Source organism: Peromyscus eremicus, chromosome 7 (assembly GCF_949786415.1).
Source record: "Peromyscus eremicus chromosome 7, PerEre_H2_v1, whole genome shotgun sequence".
NCBI classification, from domain to species: domain Eukaryota; kingdom Metazoa; phylum Chordata; class Mammalia; order Rodentia; family Cricetidae; genus Peromyscus; species Peromyscus eremicus.
The window spans coordinates 45,615,228-45,635,946 of record NC_081422.1 but is presented as its reverse complement, the minus strand read 5'-3'; the positions used below and the strand labels follow the sequence as shown (position 1 = coordinate 45,635,946).

The window sequence follows — 20,719 nt, the reverse complement described above, 5'->3', positions numbered from 1 at the left end:
CTACCCCAACATTTCAGAGCCTCTTAGCTTATAGTTTCTGTGGGTCAAGAATCTGGGTAAGGTTTGCCTGGTGCCTCTGGCTCAGGGTCTCATGCAGGCTGTAATCTGGGTACTAGCTAGGGCTGCAACATCTCAAGGCTTGACCTGGAGAACTTCACATCCACACTCACCCTCGAGGTTACTGGCAAGTCTCCAGTTTTCACTGGCCGTTAACCAAAAATATCAATACCTGCCACAAAGACCTGATAGTGCAACGCCCAGCCTGCAGCTGCCTCGCTCACAGCTAGTCAGCAGGAGAGTTAGTGAAAGCAGCAAGATGGGAGGCTTTGATATATTCTTGTGTGTCAGTCTCAGAAGTGACAGCCCATCACTTGCCCTATTTCATTCTGTTGAAATAAATCACTAAATCCAACCCACACTCAAGGGGAGGGATTCATATAATAGCTGACACATATTGTGCGAGATCACTGAGGCCATCTTATAGGCTGCCTGTCATCCATATTTGGTGGGGGGGGGGGGCAGGGAAAAGGAAGGGAGGGAAGGAGAAGAGGGAGAGGAATAAGAAAGGTAGTTAGCTGGCTAGCTGTACTGGGGATTCACCTAGGCTCTCCCACATACTAGGCAAGTACCCTACCACTGAACTATATCTCCAGCCTGTAGTTTCTTTTTCCATCTTTTATTTTAAGACAAAGTTTTACTAAATTATGCAGACCAGTCTCAAACTCACTCTGTAGCTGAGGCAGGCCTTGAACTTGTGATCCTCTTGTCTCTCCCTCCCCAGTAGCAGGGAGTACAGGCCTGAATGACCAGGCCTGGCTCTTAGGTTCTTCTTTCACTCTGGCTACATTACTATACTTTTACTCACTCACTCCTATTCAGATGCAGACAAAGTTGACAATATCTGGACCCCACCATTATTCTCCATCATGAAGAAAATAGATACCTCATTCCAAGACCCCAGAGAAATAGCTGAACTACAAAGACAAATACATCACAGACCAGGTAACCTCTTTTCCTTTGAAAATTATTATGGTGTAACCTCCAAGCCCCCAAACTGAGAACCCAAGAAATACTGGATCCTGTCTTACCTTTCCCCTTGCCTCCACCCCTACTAAGGATCCCCAGGGATTTTTCCATATAAAACATATCAGGCAAGAATCAAAGTATTATTGAACTGTAACGTAGTCCATTCTTAGAAGAAAGTTCCTAAAGGTATTCCACCTTCCAATCAAACGCTGAGTCTAAATCTTGGTATTTAGTCAACAGGTTAGAAGGGAGTTCACGGGAAATGTGAGATACAAGGATACAGACAGGAGAATCAAAAAGAAAGAATAATTTGCCCCATGAAAAGAGCACCCAGATCACTTTGTCAATGTGGGGCATTTTACAATGGGATGTACTGTTCTGAACCTATGGTAACTCATTCACAACAACCTGGAAAGGTAGATGTGAATATTCACTTTATAGGGAAAGAACAGAAGACCTGTATAGGCCAAGTAGGTACTCAAAGATGTATTTGCTAATGTGGCTCAGCTGAAATTTGGGGAGCCTGTCCCCAGAGTCTCACTCTCAACCTGATTCCTACAAAAGCTATCCAGGACCATGAGGCAATGTCAAGAGAGAAGTGGGCAACATGCTCTGGTGAGTGCCCAGGAAGGCAGACTGGTATGCATCAGGAGTAAAATCCTTAGCATGAGGATAAAAACCACTTACTTTGAACTCCAGCTGTGACTCTTGGCTGGCAAAGCCTAAATTATATACTACCTGGGCCTTGCCAAAAAAACAAACAACAACAAAAAAAAGTTCACTGATTCTGGAGGTTGATCAACCTGATTAATTCCTTCCATAAGAACTGATGAGAAATACGGACAGAGATATGGACCCTCATTCAAGGATTACCCTCTCTAAGCATCATAAAAGCATTCTTATGTGTACTGCCTTGCTTGCCCCAGAAAACCTAACTCTAATTCTATTATTCATTTCTTACGTAACTAAGAGAAATGATACTCAAAGAAGTGTGTGACTCTCGGGATCTTACACAGCCTGTGCCAGGACACAGGTCTCCTGACTGCCACTTTATGTGTTCTCATTATTATATATTGCTGTCCAAACCATTTCTCACTGTCCTCTTAACAATGAGATAATAGACGTGTCCCGCTTAGATAAATACCCATTTAGAGCAACTATCTAAAGTCCCATTAGAGACAACTTTATAGATAAGTAAAAATCTGAATACATCCAACATGTATTGAGTGCTTGCTGTATGCCAGACGGTATTCTGAGTGTAGCACATCTAACGATCCAGCTTTGGATCTACTACTGAGGAAATACTGCCCTCTTTTCTGTGCCTCCTTCTAGGTCCTCTGTTCCTGTAGATGATTAGGGAAGCCTGAAACACAGGCTTCACTGGAGGGTAGACAGATGACGGACAGATGGATGGGTGGAGATAAACATTTTCCTAAGCTGATCGTGTTATCACTATGGTTAACATATTAACACAAAAAAATTCAGTGAAATTATCACTGACTTGTCTTGATTTCTGCAGGTCCAAAAAACTCTTTGCAGAATCCCCTGAGGACTCAGACGATACAGGGAGAGCTGACATCTGTGCAAGCCATGCACCTTTCTGCCTGGGAGTTCGTGGTTTACCAGTATGGTCTCTCCGTCCTGCACCTCCTCATCCCCCAGCTGCAGGTATGTCCATTTCTGGCATTCTGTGACGCAGTCCCCCAGGAGGCTGTGGAGGTCAGGGTGGCCCGGAAGAGACTCCAGGCACTGAATTCTCTCTAGGAAGAAGCTCCTGCTGCAGTGAACTGCCTCCCTTAGGACAGCTGATGGGAGCTATGACGGCAATCTCAAATTGAACCTTTTGAATGATAGTGTAGAAATGAATCCAACACTGTCTAGATGCCAGAAAACATTGATAATTTTCATGAGGCAACTCAATCATTTCAAAACCCTATGACACCGATATGATTATTTTTCCCATTTTCAAATTGAGAAAGATAAAGAGTGGTTGAGTCAACTTATCCATGGTCATAACCAGGCAGGTAAGGCCAGGCTTAGAATCCAAGCTACAGGTCTGACTGTTCGTCTAGGAGAAGTAGAGGGCTGAAATGATTGTTGTTTATACCAATCGTAATTGGTATAAATATAAAATATACAACTAAAAACTTCATCTTCCTAGAGTGTATTCTGATTCTACCTTCCCTGAATGTACTTATAATTTAAATGGATGTTCCAGTGCACTTATTTCCCACTATGCTTGATGATAAGTAGCTGAGGACAACTTTTTAGTGAAGGGTGGGTTTTGGTTTTGTTTGCCATTCTTTTCAGGCTCCAGAAACCACCCTACAGATCGCTTCTCATCTGCCTGCCATGGAAGTCTCAGGAAATGCCTTCAAAGGTTCTTTCTTCTACCAGGTGATGTAAATTCATCCCTAGACAGGGGCTCTTGAATTCTGGAATTTGGTCAAGACACACAGAAGCAAAAGAAACACATTTTATAAAACATTTTTCTCCCTCAAGCCCTAATGAATTTTATTCTCCTTTGAGGGGGGAAAAGCCATTTAACTAAAACATAATAAATGTCACCGAGTAAGAGCTTTTCTAATCAGCAAAGTAAAATGGTCTGGCTGGTGCCCTGAGAAGCATCATGGCTTCATGCCCGTTAATGGATCTATGCCATTGTACATCTGGTGTTGCCAAGCTGGTATTTCCCGTAAGAGTCATGGGCCCAGCTTCAGGGTATCTTGCACAATCATATTCTCCTACAGAAATGGTCCTATATCTTTCCTGCCCCAGTAGTTCTTCAAGTATGTAGACTGGAAGTACCTTGCCGGTAACTCCAAGCTGATGTATATGAACTTTAAGCACTGATAGCAGCCCATTCATAAACCATTCTGAGGAGAAACAGCAAGTTAGTGTGACCAAGAAACAGTTTAAACTTGGTTGGGTGTGGATTATTAGGGGCTTTAATAGGAACCCCCAAGATAAACAAATGCTCATACAGGGGACTTTGAGCGTTATTTCATTTGACCTTCAAAGAAATGATAAACTCAGCAAGAATTTAGTTCCATTTTACTAATGGAGGGGGAAAAAACTCAAGAGGCTTCTCGCCAGAAAGGTGTCAGGCCCTTAGTGAGGTAGGTGCCTTACATGTGTTGTGTTATTTTCAATTTCAGCAACCCTACAGGACAGGTACTCTTGACTTCCATTTTGTAACTGGACAGTGGAGGCCTAGAGATGCTATATAATAGTCTAAGTGTTAGCAAGAGTTGAGAGTGTATTTCCGGTGTTTACATCACACACCTCATCCTCCTAACCCCCAGCTAGTTCAAAGTACAGCTCTCGGACCAATTCCAACCACCTTAAGCTTTTCCGTGCTAATCTATTGTCTCCTGGGAGAACAGATGAGGATATCATCTCAGATGGGCCTGACAAGTTGTTTGGGAACCCCATTACAATAAAGGCAAAAGGACAAAGCCTAAGATCCTCGAAGGCTGTTATTCTCAAACTGTGGTCTTTGGACTGACTGCATCAACTACCTAGGGAGCTTGATGAAAATGCAAATGCCTGGCCCCACCTGCAGCCCACAGAACCAGACATTGTGGAATGGGCTCTAACAGCAATACCACCCCTCTTGCAATTCCCATTCGACCGCTTAGGGAGAACACTGATCAGGTGGCCCTGAGAAAAGATAGATGAATCACCTGGTTCTGAATTTCTAAGTCTGTCTTCTATGAATGCAAGTGTTCTGAAAAAATAAAGAGATAGGCCATTGAGATGGGCCGGTGGGTAAGGGTGCTTGCCACCAAGCCAGACAACCTGAGTTTGATCCCCAGAAAAGAATTGAGTCCTTCAAGTTGTGGGCCTCCACATTCACATGCATGTGCATGCATACACACACACACACACACACACACACACACACACACACACACACACACACACACGGGGTGGGGGGAGTGGGCAAAGTATTTTTTCCAAGTTGAACTAAAACAAATTTTCTTTATCTCTGGAGCTTCCTTTCAGTAAATCTTAATTAGGCCCAAGGAGACTTATTTCAAGTGAATTGAGAAACGTGAAAATGCTCACAAGGTTGACATGTCTGTGCTCGGGGCATCTTTTCCACACAGAGCTCTGAGAACACTCTGTTTGTTGGGAGAGAATGTTTGGCATCTGTGGGAAGTTTCACTCTGCTCTTGATCCACTGCCTGGCCCACATCACTACTGGGGACTTCAACCAGGACTCTAACCCCAGATTTCTGGGGTCATTTTATGAGGTAGTTATGAACTTCTCTTTCTCTGTGACTCAGAACTTCTCTTTCTCTGTGACTCAGATGTCATTTCCTGGGGCATTAAATGTTGTAAGTTTTGTAATATTTGGGGTCTGTTGGAGCCCCCATTGGTGACCTGACTGGCTGGGAAAAGGCTGTTCCCGGTCAGACTTCCTGTAATGGCACATGGCAGAATGCAAGCTCTGTGGGAGATGCAGGCTAGCTCTGAGCTCTGAGAACAGCATCTCAGCTGTGGCAACACTGTCAATGCATAAAGCTCACCAGAATGGTTGGGGAGAGGGCAGGTGAAGATGGCCTCAAGCCCCACTTTCCTCTCAACCATTATTTGAAAGCTTTAGTAGCACCTACTCCAAAGTCATACTGATCTGTCCTTTCTCCTCCTTAACCAGGGGCTGAAAGCCTACTTCAAGGAGGCATTCTCTACTACATTGCAGATGTCAGCAGTTTCCTGGGACAATAAGTTTGACCAAAGCCTAAGTGATATTCTGCTGAAAGAGCAGCCCACCTCTGAAAAAGAAAGAGATCTCCTCTCTAAACTCATTGAGAGGAAGTGTGAGCCTTGCTTGGCAAGACAGTCATCCGAAGAGGTAACTAAATTTATCTCGTATGTCACACAGTCTTAGTTAAAAATCAACTCCTTCACAAAGGAAAAGCCTTGGTGTGTGGCCCATTCGGATAGTTCCATCACTTCCTTGACTTGTCACTGCCTATTATCAATCAAGAAGCAGAAGTCTATTGTAACCTCATTGTGACTCAGAGACTAAATGCAAGTGGCCAGATGATCCCACACTTATCCAGACATAATGTGCTGTGTTCTACGCAAATGACCACAGTCTTAACAATATGCCATTATTAAGGACCTTTATGAAAATATCATCTCATAATCCTTTTAAGAATTAAAAATAAAAGATCCTGGAGGTACAAGACAGCTAAATAGAAGCTCCTAGCATTCAACCCCTCCTCCACCAAGACCCGAAGAAACAGGTTTCTAAGTTGCCTTTTACAGTGAGCAGAAGAGGGAAGCAAGAGAGTCTGGGGACGTGTGAGACCTGAGACAACAGCACAGGAAGAGAAACAGGGCACCTGCCTCCCCTGGCTCCACAGCAGTGGGGAGGGGGTGTCTGGGGGAAGGGTCTCACCAACTCTGTCAGTGCTGATGTTGGCAACTGTAGCTACAGGATAGCTTCCTGGCTCTCACAGGCCAGCAGGCCACTTAGACAAGTAACCTGAAATATGCACAGTAGCCCTACTTTGGACACATTGGGTTTCTGTTGCTATAATATACCCCATGACCAAAGCAACTTAGAAAAGGAAGAGGTTTAGTTGGCTTATGGATTATAGTCCATTGTCAAGGGAGACTAAGGCGGGAACTTGGGCAGGAACCTGGAGACTGGGAATGAAACAGACACCATGGAGAGACGCTGCTTACTAGTTTGCTCTCGGGCTCACACCCACCTACCTTTCTTATGCATTCCAAGTTCTACCTGCCCAGGGATGGCATAGCCCACAGTGGATCGGCTGCTCCTACATCAGTTAGTGGTCAAGAGCATGTCTCAGAGACAGGCTCACAGGCCCAATCTCGTGGAGTCAATTCCCTCTTCTCGGGTGTGTCAAGTTGATAACCAAAATTAACCACCGTGAGTCCACCCCTTGTCAGCTTGGGTGTATAACTCTAACGCTGTGAAACTATAAGAGTTCCTTTCTTGTTTGCCCTCCAAATCCCATAAACATCAAATACAGTACAACTCTAAAAGGCCTCACACTCTAAAGTTTCTCAATACTTTGAAGTCTCAGATCTCTTTAAAAACCCAAAGTCTCTTGATTGTGGGATCCTGTAAAAATCCAAAATAAGTTACATACTTTCTTATTTCAAGAGGCAAGAACCAGGGAACAATTAACAATCAAATCAAAGCTGATTGTTTGGGTGCCCTGCACTGTAGGGGGCAGTGTTGTAACACAAGGAAGTGGAGGGTGTTATCAATCCTAGAACCGTATCAGTGCACTCAACCTCTAAAACCAAAGACACGGCCATCTACAAGGACATGTGCCAGTGCAGGACTGAAACCTGGCATCTCCCACCCCTTCACATTGCACTGAACTCAGCACCACAGGTTCATACTGAGGGCCCAGCCACCTTAGCAGGAGTGTGCTGAGGGGACTTAAAACAGCTCTCTGGTTCCCATTAGAGCTGTAAGAGTCGGGTAGAGCAGGTGAGCACAGCTCTAGCCACATCCTTTGTAAGCAGCAAACCCAGACAAAACAGGGCCTAGAAGAACTTTCCCTGGCACCAGCCACAGTCCCATTGCCAAGAGCGCACTGATGCCAGGCATGCATCACTACCAGCAGAAAGGAACACCATAGTTCCTGCTGCCACTCTACCTATAGATTTCCCACGGTTGCCCCACCCCTACATCTTGTCTGACCACACACTGCTGTCAGGACAGAGTGTGCACACCACAGAAGAGGGCTGCCACTGTTGTCTCTCTCCAAGCGTGGTTTGGGCCAGCATCACTGACTGCTCCAAGGACAAGGTGCTTCAGATCCCGACCACTACTTAGGCCTGCAGAGCTAGATAGAGGCCTTCCTAAGTAGTGCTAAAGAAACTCCAATCATCCAATAGGGGCCACTACTCCCACTGTAGTAGTAACTTTACAGTGAGCACCCCATATCAGTGAGCAATCCACACCCACTGCTATCTACTCCACAGTTTCCTAAGTCACTAGTATTCCCTCTTGCAGAGGTCTCTTTGACTCTACCATGATTTGCACTACGTAACGTCATTAAGCATAGCCAAAGGTTCTATAGGAAGGCTACACTGCAGATCTGTTGCTTTGGACCCCAAGCTAGGCAGACTATCGTTGCATCGGAAGCATGTGGCCAAGACTACTCACTCCCTGGCACATAGGAAGAAGAGTAGGAAAGGACCAGGGCCCAGGTATACCTTTCAAAGGCATGCTTCCAGAGACTCACTCCTTCCGAGTAGCTCCGGCCTTCCACAATTCCATCAGCTCCCAGCAAGCTACTGAAAATTTGAATCTATCACTGGATTAATCTGTTGGTTTGGCCAAAGCCTTAAGATGTTTATCTCTAGAACTGCCCCCCACAGACACACCCAGAGTGATGCTTTCCTGGTGATTCTGACACCTCTCAACCTAGTCAAGTTGGCCGCGGAATTCTGTCATAACCCACCTCCTGTAGATCAGAGCCCAGTCAGTTCTCTGTCCCTGTTTCTAGGCAGCACCTACCCATCTGCTCACTTTGTCCTCCTCTGCACATTTTCTTCACTCAATTCCCAGGATATTGTCTTCCCCTGGTTTTCCTCCCACACTTGTGGTTGTTCCTTTCTGGTCCCTTTTTTTCTCTCTAACTTCTCAGAATTCGAGGACCATGATTTAGAACTGTGGGTATATTCACTTCCTAACTCTCTACCTCAACTCCTATATCAAATTGCTTATGAATTATGTCCACCTATGTAGCTACAAAGCATCACTAAACAGGCTCCAACCCTAATTTTTATCTTTCCAAATGAGGTCCACCTAAAAGCATGCATCTTGGTTGATGGCAACTCCATTTTTTCAGGTTTTTCAGGCCAAAACTTTCACAACCACCTTCCCCTTTGTATGTACAGTCCACAGTCTGCTCCTGTTGTTCCACCTTCAAAACATATGCAGAATCTGACCACTGTTCGGTGAATGATACGGCCACCACTTAGTGCCAGCCACCACCATCTCTTGTCTGGATTTCTTGATTGTCCAGATGTCTTGATACCAATCGGCCTCCCCATGACTGCCCTTGCCTCTCTTCAGTCTGTTTTCACCACAGAAAAGTGACCTTTCAGAAAAAAAAGTCAGATGTTCTCAAAATCATTTTATGACTTCCCATTTCATTTGGAATGAATGGGTGGAGCCAAGTCCGCCTCTTCTCCTCCCCTACCAGTCTTTGTTCACTCCATTTACTCAACTCCAAACATGCAGTCGATACTGCTTTCTATGGGTCCCCTCTGCCCATAACGTTCTTCCCACTACAGCGTGCTTCTTGAACAGGAGTGATTTTGGCCCCCAGAGGACATTGAGCAATGTCAGAGACACTTTTGATGTCATAACTCAGGGGAAGGAAGTACTAGTGACAAGTAATGGGTAGAGAACAAGGATGCTGCTAAACAGTATAAAATGCATAGAAATCCCACACAACAAAGAACCGTCTGTCCCAAAATATCAAGTGGAACAGTGCTTCAGAAGCCCTAGTCCAAGGCTTTAAAATGCCGGACTCCCTCATCTCGGTTGACTTTGCTCAAAAGTCAGCAGCCAACCCTGACTGTACTATCTTATTTTGAAATCCTTTCTATACTCATTCACAAATTCTTCCTTACTCCACTCTAGGTTGTCTTTTCCTCTATCACTTTCCAAAATACAAATTTTACTTGCTTGTACTTTTGTCCTATTTTTCTCCTTTGCTACAGTATGAGCCACATGAGAACAAGGATGGTAGTTGGTTTTATTTTCTGATATATCCCATCTATTGAATCTGAAGCTACACACTGATATTATCACAATCTACCAGAGTTAAGTATATGAGGAATAATAGGAACCTTTATTATATGCCTGTCATGTGTCAAATGCTATGCTGAGAATTTTACATGCACTGTCTTAAGTTTACATCTGGATTAGCAGATCTAACAGTATTTAAAATAAGAGCAAGAATATTAACTCTGTCCTTCACACTCTCTACAGTACATTAAGAAAAACAAAGATCTTCTCCTTTTCACTAATATGGAGCATTTCCTAAAAAGCATCCTTTCGGCAGAGCAACAAATCTTAATAACACCAAGAGCTGGACTCAGTGGCAAAGAGAAGGTGAGATGCCATATCTAAGGGGTGATCAACAGCCTTAGAATTATACTTTATTATATATACTTTGAAATGTATTGGTGTGTGTTTAGGGCCATGTTTATGAATGGACATAATAGCAGACCGAAGGACTGAGAAGTAAGAGTAGTATGGTTTTAAGTACATTATTACTTAAAGAATTTTTTCAGTACCAACAAATCTTAGATCTTTGAATTAGAAAGAGCCCAAGAGATCAGAGAGTTTATCCTTCTGCCTTTATGCAGGTTAAGTGTTAATTATAGAGAAAGGGAACTAAAGACAGCTTGCTTCTCTTCACCCAATGGAAGAGGGGAAAAAAATAGCTAGAACTTGGGTCTACTACCTTCTTGCTCAGCTTCTACTGATTTGTAAAAACGCCTTTTTTTTTCTTTTCTTTTTTTTTTTTTTTTTTTTTTTTTTTTTTTTTTTTTTTTTTTTGGTTTTTTGAGACAGAGTTTCTCTGTGTAGTTTTGGTGCCTGGATCTCTCTCTCTCTCTGTAGACCAGGCTGGCCTCGAACTGACAAAGATCCACCTGGCTTTGCCTCCCGAGTGCTGGGAATAAAGGTGTATGCCACCACCACCTGGTGTAAAATGCTATTTTTAATCACAGATATTTAAAATGTTATGAGTTTTGTTTGTGGTACTAGGGGCCAATCAAGGGCCTTGCACATGCTAGGCTGGTGCTTTACCACTGAGCTGTACCCCCAATTCAAAATGTTGGGTCTTTAAAAGCCAACAAATTTCCATTTCTAAACCACCAAAATTAGTATTTTATAACGTCTATGAAAATACTAACAGAGAGAGAACACCAATGTCTTCGTCTCCCTCATGCAGAGTAGTGACCTATGTAGAAAAACCAGGATCAGAAACTAGCTACTGCAGAAATAACTGGCTTCAGTCCTGACCTTAACTCACTTCATTTAAAATTATTTCTAATGCCTGGGAGATGAAGGCTACCTTTATAATTTTGTCAAAATGTTACACAACTTTAAAAGCAAACAGATCATATTCATGTATGACTCACGTAAGCATATAGTTTGGGGTATACATAGAGCATAATAGCTGCTTGGACTCCCCCCCAAAAAAAAATTAGGAAATCACTAGTGTTTTTACTGTGACTAAGAATTATGCCTCACAGATTATCTACAAAAATTGCCTGATCTTGACATCCTGAGTGATCTTCCAGAGCATTCTGCATCCTCTAACCACCTGGCCCAAGAGGAAGCAGCATTCTGCCTTCACACGTTGTTTGTACATGTTCACAAAACTGGCGGAACAATCACAAAGAACAAGTTGTGTTATGTATTGCTTCTGTTATCTAGCTTTAGGATTCATTCATATTCTGGCAAATAGTCATAACTGGGTTCTCCTTGCTGTATTCCATTGTGTGGACTTACTCATTCCACTAGTGATGTGTGTTGTGTATTTTCCAGTTTTAGGAATTAGTATAAATTGGTCTCCATTACATTCTAGTAATCATGTGTGATTAAATAAGGTCAGAGACCTAGAAGGAGAGACTCTGGTCCTCAGAATGGCTTTTTAAAAAATAATTTTATTCTTTGAAAGTTTTACACATTTATACAACATACATTAATATATCTGTCCACCACTACCTTCTTCCAACACCTCCACCCCATCTCCCTCCCAACTTCATGTCCTCCTTTTATGCTTAGTTTTTGTTATTAAAACCCCTGAATCCTGGGCCAGGCGGTGGTGGCGCACGCCTTTAATCCCAGCACTCGGGAGGCAGAGGCAGGAGGATCTCTGAGTTCGAGGCCAGCCTGGGCTACAGCATGAGTTCCAGGAAAGGCACAAAACTACACAGAGAAACCCTGTCTCAAAAAACCAAAAAAAAAAAAACAAAAACCCTGAATCCAATGTGCTACCCATATGTGTATGTGTATAACTATCAACTGGTACATGAGCAACTTACCAGTGGCTACATCCCCCAAAGGAGAGTGACTTTCCTTCAGCATCTATCAGCTGCTATTATCTCCTCCAGTTGGGGTGGGGCCTCAAGGAATAGATTTTTTTCTCAGCTTTAGTAAATACTAACAAGAATTCCAAAGTGATTAACTATGTCCTGCCAACATAGAGCAGGAGAACGCTGCATCTCATCAACACTTAGTATTTTACATCTCTTGTATTTACCCCTATACAACTCATTGTAGGATATGGCAGAAAGTTTGAATTTTTATTTTGTAATAACCACTGAGACTCAACCTCCTTCAAATGTGAATATTCAAATATTTGAGTATCTTCTTCAGTAAAGAAGCCCTTAACTGTCTTGCCCATTTCCCACGGAGTTGCCTATTTTCTTACTGATTTCTAGAAATTACTTTTCCTAGCTTTATGAACCTTTTAAAGATAAAAGTAACTCTCTTTTTGTCTGCTTTATTTTTAGATCTAGAAAGGAAAGTGGTGATCACATTTTAGCCAGCGTGGGAAAAAAATCAATACAACATCTGATAAAATGTAAAAGATTTATTTGAAAATTGTCTGTACTGTTCATGCATAAATCATACAAATGTAGATTATAGTCTCTACCATTGGAGAAAGAAAACTGCTGTTGTTTCCATTGTGACTGAATTATCTGTTAAATATACTGACTGACCTCTTCCTGGAATAGTGAAATCTGAATCACTGAATAATGACATGAAGTAGATGGATACGGAATGACATATTTGAGGACTTGGATCAAAGTACTTAAGAGGTAGACTATGTGACAGACAAAATTCTCCAAAGGTATTAGCTAAAACCCTCCAGTTGGTAAGATATCATCTGAAACTGATGTGCCCAGGGTGAATTAAAGATCAGGAGAGATACCAGCAGTATATGAACTGATGGCAAGACAACTTTGAAATACAAACTCCAAACTTAAAACCTGCTGAAATTACAAATCCAGCAGTTTCAATTCAAGCTTTTTCTCATACAGATAATTCTCTTTATTGCACTTTAAGATGAGTAGCAGAAATGATATTTTTTTTTTTCATGAGCTCCAGGCCTGTCTGGGCTATGTGGTCAAACCCTGTTTCAAAATCCAAACAAAACCACTTGAGACACCATGAAAAGATTTATAGTTAAGGTTTAGCAGAGGTTTTTAAATCAGACTCTAAAGAACACCTGCTCGAAGCATTTCTTTGGTTTCTTCCACCTTATGCCAAGCATTGAATCTGACTTCTTTGCTGCTAGCAGTTGGCCTCTTAACTTAGTTCTGTTAAATAGTTAGGTTAGTTATCCAGTCATTGTGCAAAGTAAGGACTAAACATGGTTTGAATGGCAGTGGCCCCATATGTTCATAGATTTAAATGCTTGGCCCCAAGTTGGTGGAACTGTTTGTTTGGAAAAGATAAGGTGTGCTGGCTAGTTTTATGTCAACTTAACCCAAGCTAGCATTATCTAAAAAGAGGGACATCAATTGAGAAAAATGCCCCCATAAGTGCTGCTGTAGGGCATTTTCCTAATTAGTGATTGATGGGAAGGGCACAGCCCATTGTGGATGGTGCCAACCTTGGGCTGGTGGTCCTGGGTTCTATGAGAAAGCAGGCTGAGCAAGCCATGTGAAGCAAGCCAGTTAGCAGCACTACTCTATGGCCTCCAGGTTCCTGCCCTGTTTGAGTTTCTTCATTGATTTCCTTCAATGATGAACAGTGATACGCAAGTGTAAGCCAGATAAACCCTTTCCTCCCCAAGTTGCTTTCATCATGGTGATTCACCACAGCAATAGCAACCCTGACCAAAACAGAAGGTGTGACCTGGTTGAAGGAGGGGTATCACTGGGGACAGGCCTTAAGGTTCCAAAAGTCTATACTCTTCCCAGCTAGCGTTTTCTGCCTCGTACTTGCGGATCCACATGTGAGCTCTCAACTATGGCTCCAGCATCATGCCTGCCTGCCTGCCTGCCTGCTGTCATGTTCTCAACCATGGTGGCCATGGACTCACCCCCTGAGACTGGAAGCCTCCAATCAACTTTTTAATGTTGTCTTAGTCATGGTGTTTTGTCACAGCAACTGAAAAGCTACTAAGACAATCTGTGAGCTTTAAAATGGCCACATTAGTTGCCATTCTGATTAAAATCACTTAATGCTTTCAAAACACTGACACCAATAAAATGATATATAAGTATGAGCTATGAACTGTTCTCCCATCTTTTCCATGAATGAGATATCTTTGTTTTTTTCAGTACTGGAGATTGACCCTGTGCCTTACACAGCATGTTCAGGAAGGGCTGTACCACTGAGCTGTACCCCAGCTGCTTTTAACTTGCCATTTTGAGACACGATCTCATTCAGTTGCTTTAAACTTATTAGCCTCCTGCCTCAGTCTCCCATATAACTGGGATTACAGGCCTGAACCACCAAGCCATGTTTGAACTGGGCACTCTCAAATACACATTTAACAACTTCACAAGATAAAAAAAAAAGTCTCCAGCACTTTAAGTTTGATTTGATTTATAATGGATGTGTGGTCTCAACAACTTTATTTAGCCACTCAAATAAATTATGAAATACATTTCCCAGCAGGCAAAGTGAAGATGAATTAAACCAGGCATACAAGACTCCTTAGGATAGTTAGGCCAAGAGTCCAGGGCCCCTAGGAGATGTGTCAAAGAGAAAGCAGGGCAGAAATATTGCATATTCCTCACTCTTGGCTGAACAAGGCACCTCCCAGAACACAATCATATTAATTCCCTGGCCAGCTCTTCAGGCTCTCCATCAGATCTCCATTAATATACTAATAGCTCCAAGCTTTTAGTAAGCACATGCTTCATAATGGAAAAGCCACAGATCCAAGGCAGGATCAATTCTCCTTCCCACTGCCTCACATGTAATTACTGCTGAGTCAAGTCAATAGTAAGTCCCTTTGGGAAGGTCTGAGGTGCTGGTTATTCTGGGGGAACTGGTTTGTGTGCAAACACACATGTGCATCCTGCCAGCCAGACAGGAGCTAAGAAAACTGCAGCAGCCATGGATCACAAGGATTGCCATGACAAAACACCAGACTAAAGCCACTTAAGAAAGGCCTTGGCTTTGCTCATGGTTTCGGAGGACTTCAGCTCATCATAGCAGAAAAGGCACGGCCGGAGGAGTGATTTGGTGCATGAGAGGGCTGAGTACATCATTGCAGCCAGCCAGGAAGCAGAAAGCAGACACATAAACAAGGCTGGACTACCGCCTTTAAAGCCTCACCCCAGTGACCCATCCAACCAAGGCCCACCTTCTAAAGGGTTCTACAGCCTCTAAAACAGCACCACAACTGCGGAACAGGTGTTCAAACACGAGAGCCTGAGGGGCAATGTCACATTCCCATCAAAACATCATAGCAAAAGGGATCCTTTCCCCAAGGTGTAATCCTTATCAGGAATCACTTTGGGTGCAGAAGAGATGGCTCCATTGGTAAGAGAGCAAACACGAGAACCTGAGTTCAAATCCCCAGCACTCACATAACTAGCCCAGCATGGCTGTACCTGCCTATAACCCTAGCACTCGGAGGCAGAGACAGGTGAGTCCTAGGAACTCAGCAACTATCCAGCCTATCCTAAAGAATGAGCTTCCAATTCAGAGACCCTGTCTCAAGGCAACACAGTGGGAGGAATAGTGGTAGATACCCAATGTCCTCCTCTGTCTTCCACATGTACATACCTAGGTGTATGCACTCACATTCACATGCATGCACCACACATAGATACTATACACACACAGACACACACACACACACACACACACACGAATCACTTCTTTTTTCTTTTTCATTTCAAAAGTGGGTATGTGAACATCCACTTTCAGGAAAATAGGGTAGATATATTCTTCATACACCTCCCAAAATAGGCAACTAAAATTGGGGGTCATTATATATAAAATAAATATAAGAAACTATAGATAAGGCAACAGAGTGGATAGCAATTTCAAAACTTAAGAAATGATGAGGTCTACAAATATTCCTTTGCCCTCATCTATTCCAAGACTGAAAGTGAAGTAGTCAATAACCCACACACACCACCACTAAGCAAAGATCATAAAAGACCCCAGAAGTCTGCTCTCCCTATCCAAAGGGTCAGGACAGATATCGAGAGAAACAATTTTTTACATGGTAACTCCTTTACTGCATTACCAAAAGTGCCCCCTTACCAGTAAAATGGGAAGCACAGAGGAAAAGCCGCCCATGGACTGTCATGTAGAACAATATAAATGATCTGATATGAACAAAGAGAAAAGAGCTCCAGAGACCTATGGGACAAAGCCAAACATCCTGCATTCAAGATCCAAAATGTGAGCAAATTTAGCAAGAGACATAATTGAAGAAGCCTAGTGAATCTCAAACAGGATAAGTCCTAAGAAATCCACATCTATACACAGCATAAAAGTCATGCAAACCAAGAAAAAAAAAACAAATCACAAAACCCAACAGAGAAAATGACCCATGGAAGAAAAGTAAATGACATCAACTCACTCACTAAAAACCACAAAAGCCAGGGGAAAGCTGTGGGTAAAGGGACATCATTAACCCAAAATTCTATAACTAGTAGAGCTAATCTGTAATAGATGAAGACAAAAACATACTTTTATATAAAAAGTTAAGACTGTCTCAGGCAGACCTACCTTAAAAGGACTAATGAGACATGTATTGGCTAGTTTTCTGTCAACTTGACAAAAACTATAGTCACTGGGGAAGGAGGAACTTTAGTTAAGAAAATATCTCCATAAAACTGGCCTATAAGCAAGTCTGTGGGGGCATTTTCTTGATTAATGATTGATATGGGCAGGTCCAGCCCACCGTAGGTGCTGCCACCCTTGAGCAGGTGGTCCTAGGAAGTATAAGAAAGGTATCTGAATGTGAGCCTGAGAAGCAAGCAGCATTCTTTCATGGACTCTGCTTCAGGCCCCGCTTCTAGGTTCTGCCTTGAGTTCCTGTCCTGACTTCCCATCATAGTGAACAGAAAGCTGTAAGATGAAATATTCTTTTATACCCAAGTCCTTTTGGTCATGGCCTTTATACCAGTAACATAAAGCAAACTAATACACTGGCCCACAGCTCTGTCCTTACCACGCTAAGGCCATGAGCATACAGAGTGTTTAATAAAACTCAAACAACGGAGTCTGTTTTGTTCCTACGATTCATATAGCACCAGATGAGAAACTTCCCCTCCAACATCAACTGTATGTTTTAGGCTGTATAAAAGTACATTAAATATAATAGCCAAGCCCAGCACTGAAGACAACTAGACTTTGTAAGAAGACAAAAAGAATCATGCACCCCATACCACAGAAATGAAAATTATATACAGAGCTGTCCACATTAAACGGGGACAAGGAAAAAGCTAGTATGGTAACTACATTAAAACTATGGCTAAGATTAACACCAAACACAGAAGCATCCAGTGTAATAGAAATCCCAAGTCAGGACACAGAAGAAAACTTCTTGTTTTATATTTAAAAACATATGGTTGAGACATTTACAACTAGATGGTTAAAAATACAATAATGTAGACTATAAAGAAAGCATCAAATTAAAATCCAAAATATTTTAGAACTAATAAAGTAGAAACGGACTGAGCAGGATTGAGAATCAAATTGAGCGAAGGGAGGCTTAAGACAATCAGGTTAAAAAAAAAGATTTTTTAAAAAAAGATTAAAGTAGTCAAATAAATAGATGAAAGGAAAGAAATGATCCATTATACAGATGGTTGGTGTCCATGGAAATGGTGAAGAATGATGTATGCAAAGGAGAAACTGGTACTACTATAATGGTCTAAATGAGAATGGCCCAAGACTTGATCCCCAGTTGGGGACTGTTTAGGAAGGATTGAGAGCTGTGGCCCCTTTAGAGGGTGTGGTGGTTTGAATAAAAATGGCCCCCATAGGCCCATAGGGAAGGGCACTATTAGGAGGTTCGGCCTTGCTGGAGTACCTGTGGCTTTGTTGAAGGAGGTGCGTCATTAAGGGGTGAGCTTTGAGGTCTCAGCAGCTCAAGCCAAGCCTGTGTGTCACAGTCCCCTCCTGCTGCCTGAAGATCCAGATGTAGAATTCTCAGCTACCTCACCATCACCGTGAATTCCTGTGTGTGGCCCACCATGCTTCCCGCCATGATGACAACGGACTAAACCTCTGAACTGTAAACCAGCCCCAATTAAATGTTTTCCTTTATAAGAACTGCCATGGTCATGGCAAACACTCATACATGTGAATTTTTTTAATTCTTTTTTTAATGGCATAGAAGAAAGCTAGGGAGATGGCTGTTAGTAAAGTGTCTGGTATTCAAGCATGACTTCAGTTCAGATCCCCAGCACACACTTAAAAAGCCAAGCACTACTGCGTGAGCCTGTAATCCCAGCACTGGGGAGCTAGAGACAGGAGGCTTGCAAACCAGACAATCTAGCCAATAAGGAAGCTCCAAGTGAGTGACCCTGTCTCAAAAAATGAGAAGGAAAATTGAAGAGACGCCCAGAGTAAAGCTCTGGCCTTCACAAGCAAGTGTACACACAGGCACATATGCACACACATGAACATGTATACACACACACAGTAACATTGTAAATAAGTGACAAAAAATTAATAATCATAACTCAGATGGTGGGTCTAGCAACAAATCATAAAATGAGAGTTTTAGGTACTGCATCAACATGATGTTGAGTTCCAGATAAAACTTAAGTGTGGGAAAGTTTTGAGCCATTCCAGGGCCATTTTGAATTCCATTTCAGGGTTGTTTGTTGCTTTACGAAAATCAAATAAAATGAAATTTAAATCCTGAATGGGTAGCTCCTCTAGCACGGGTCTCTTATTGAACTGCTTATCTGTGCATTCATTCTTTTTTAAATAGATTTTTACATTTACAAGTTTGGATGTGCAGGTGCCATGATAGACACAGGGAGAGCAGAAGACAGCTTGTGGGAGTCAGCTCTCCATCCCTTCTTGTGAGTCCTGAGAACTGAACTCCGGTGACAGACATACATGGTGGCAAGTCCCTTTACCCACTGAGCCATCTAAAAGCCTTGTGTATCCATTCTTAACTCTGTATATATGCAAAATGTATCTGCAACACGGCTACCATTTAATATTAGCAATGGTCACGTGGCTCGTGAATAGGAATTTTTGTTTCTTTTGTTAGTGAATTCTTTATAAGAAGCAGGTACCACTTTTATAAAATAGATCATATCAGTAGGTCTATTAAATTTTAGTAGTAAATCAAACTTTTCAAGAGACACACCAAGGGAATTCTCTTGTCTTAAAAATATTTCCAACAAGTTCTTAGCAGATTTATAAAATAGGCTGGTTAGCACAAATATTAAAGATGAATCCAGAGGAGTTTTCTGTCAGGATCACTCTTCCTTAATTGAAAACCTACTTTTAAAACACTGACTTCAGAAGAAACAAAAGACTTCATATTTTCTTGCAGCAAACTGAACTAGGGGTTTGTTAAAAACACAGTACATTTATTTCAACTCTTCCTTCCCATAATTAATTTTATTTTATCACAGGCAATATCTCATTCAATCACTTTACTAGACACATACAGTCACTAGTGTTACATAAAATTGTATATAAAGTTAAATAAGAATTAAAAGGATAGCTAAAAGTCGAGTGGTGACCTGTGTGCACAAGGTGACGTGAATTTCTTGTTTCACCTTGTGCACTCTCATCCCTGAGAGTTCTTTCTAGTGGAGGTTTTCCTGGCTTTAGCCTCATTCGTGCTCTAGGGAAGACAAGGCCTCTCCTTCAAGCTTGCTCGGTGCTGCCTGACCACTGTACAATTGTGTGTTGATCCAGTGGTACCTGTCCACCCGGCGCCCAGCAGGCCTGCACCACTTAGGGTTCCTGGGCACTGGGTGGTAAGCAGTCCCCAGGAGGCCCCCACGACCATCTGCCAAATGCTTTCTACGGGGGAGGCAGAGCCACGGTTGGAAGGACTGTTTGAAGTTTTCAACCTGGGAAGGAAAGAGACAGGAAAAACAACGTGTGAAGGTCACTGGACTGGTAGACAGCTCTTGAGACTATGAGCCCATAACTCAGAAGTGAAGTCCTTCCAAAGCATGGGGATTACAAATTAAGAAAATCAAAGTAAACAGCCTTCTACAGAAAAATTTCCAGCATTTTATATCCCTGAGAGATCATGATTAGTTTATATCTTTAAGCAAAATGAATTTTTTTCTTTGTTTTTCTTTTATGTGTATGGATGTTTTGCCTGAATGTCTGTACCATATGCGTGCCTGTTGCCCAATGAGGCCAACTGAAACCAGAAGAGAGTGTCAGATCCCCCATTGCTGGAGTTACAGTTGGTTACAACCCATCATGTTCATGGTTATGTTCACCATTGAACCTGGGTCCTCCGAAAGAGCAGCCAGTTCCCTTAACTGCTAAGTCATTTCTCCAGCCCCTAAAATGAATTATTAATGAAACTAAAAATATTTAAGCTGTGTTATAATACACCTTTAATCCCAGTTACTTGGAAAGCTGAGGTAGGAGAATCAAAAGTTTAAAGCCTGCTTGGGGGAAATTAGTGAGATCCTCTCTCAAAAAGAAAAGAAATGGGAATGAGATAGAGCTGGAAAGGTGGCT

General features: G+C 42.4%; 1 protein-coding gene across 3 annotated transcripts in view; it reads right to left on the bottom strand.

Annotated features, from left to right (window-relative positions):
* Positions 1–19,608: 19,608 nt before the first annotated feature.
* Btg4 (BTG anti-proliferation factor 4) overlaps positions 19,609–20,719 on the bottom strand; it is a 107,681-nt gene continuing 106,570 nt past the window's right edge. For all 3 annotated transcript variants that reach the window (XM_059267873.1, XM_059267872.1, XM_059267871.1), the window contains one exon: positions 19,609–20,088. In XM_059267873.1, the coding sequence (XP_059123856.1) occupies positions 19,846–20,088 (243 nt within the window). In that variant the 3' untranslated portion in view covers positions 19,609–19,845. The remainder of the gene's footprint in view (positions 20,089–20,719) is intronic.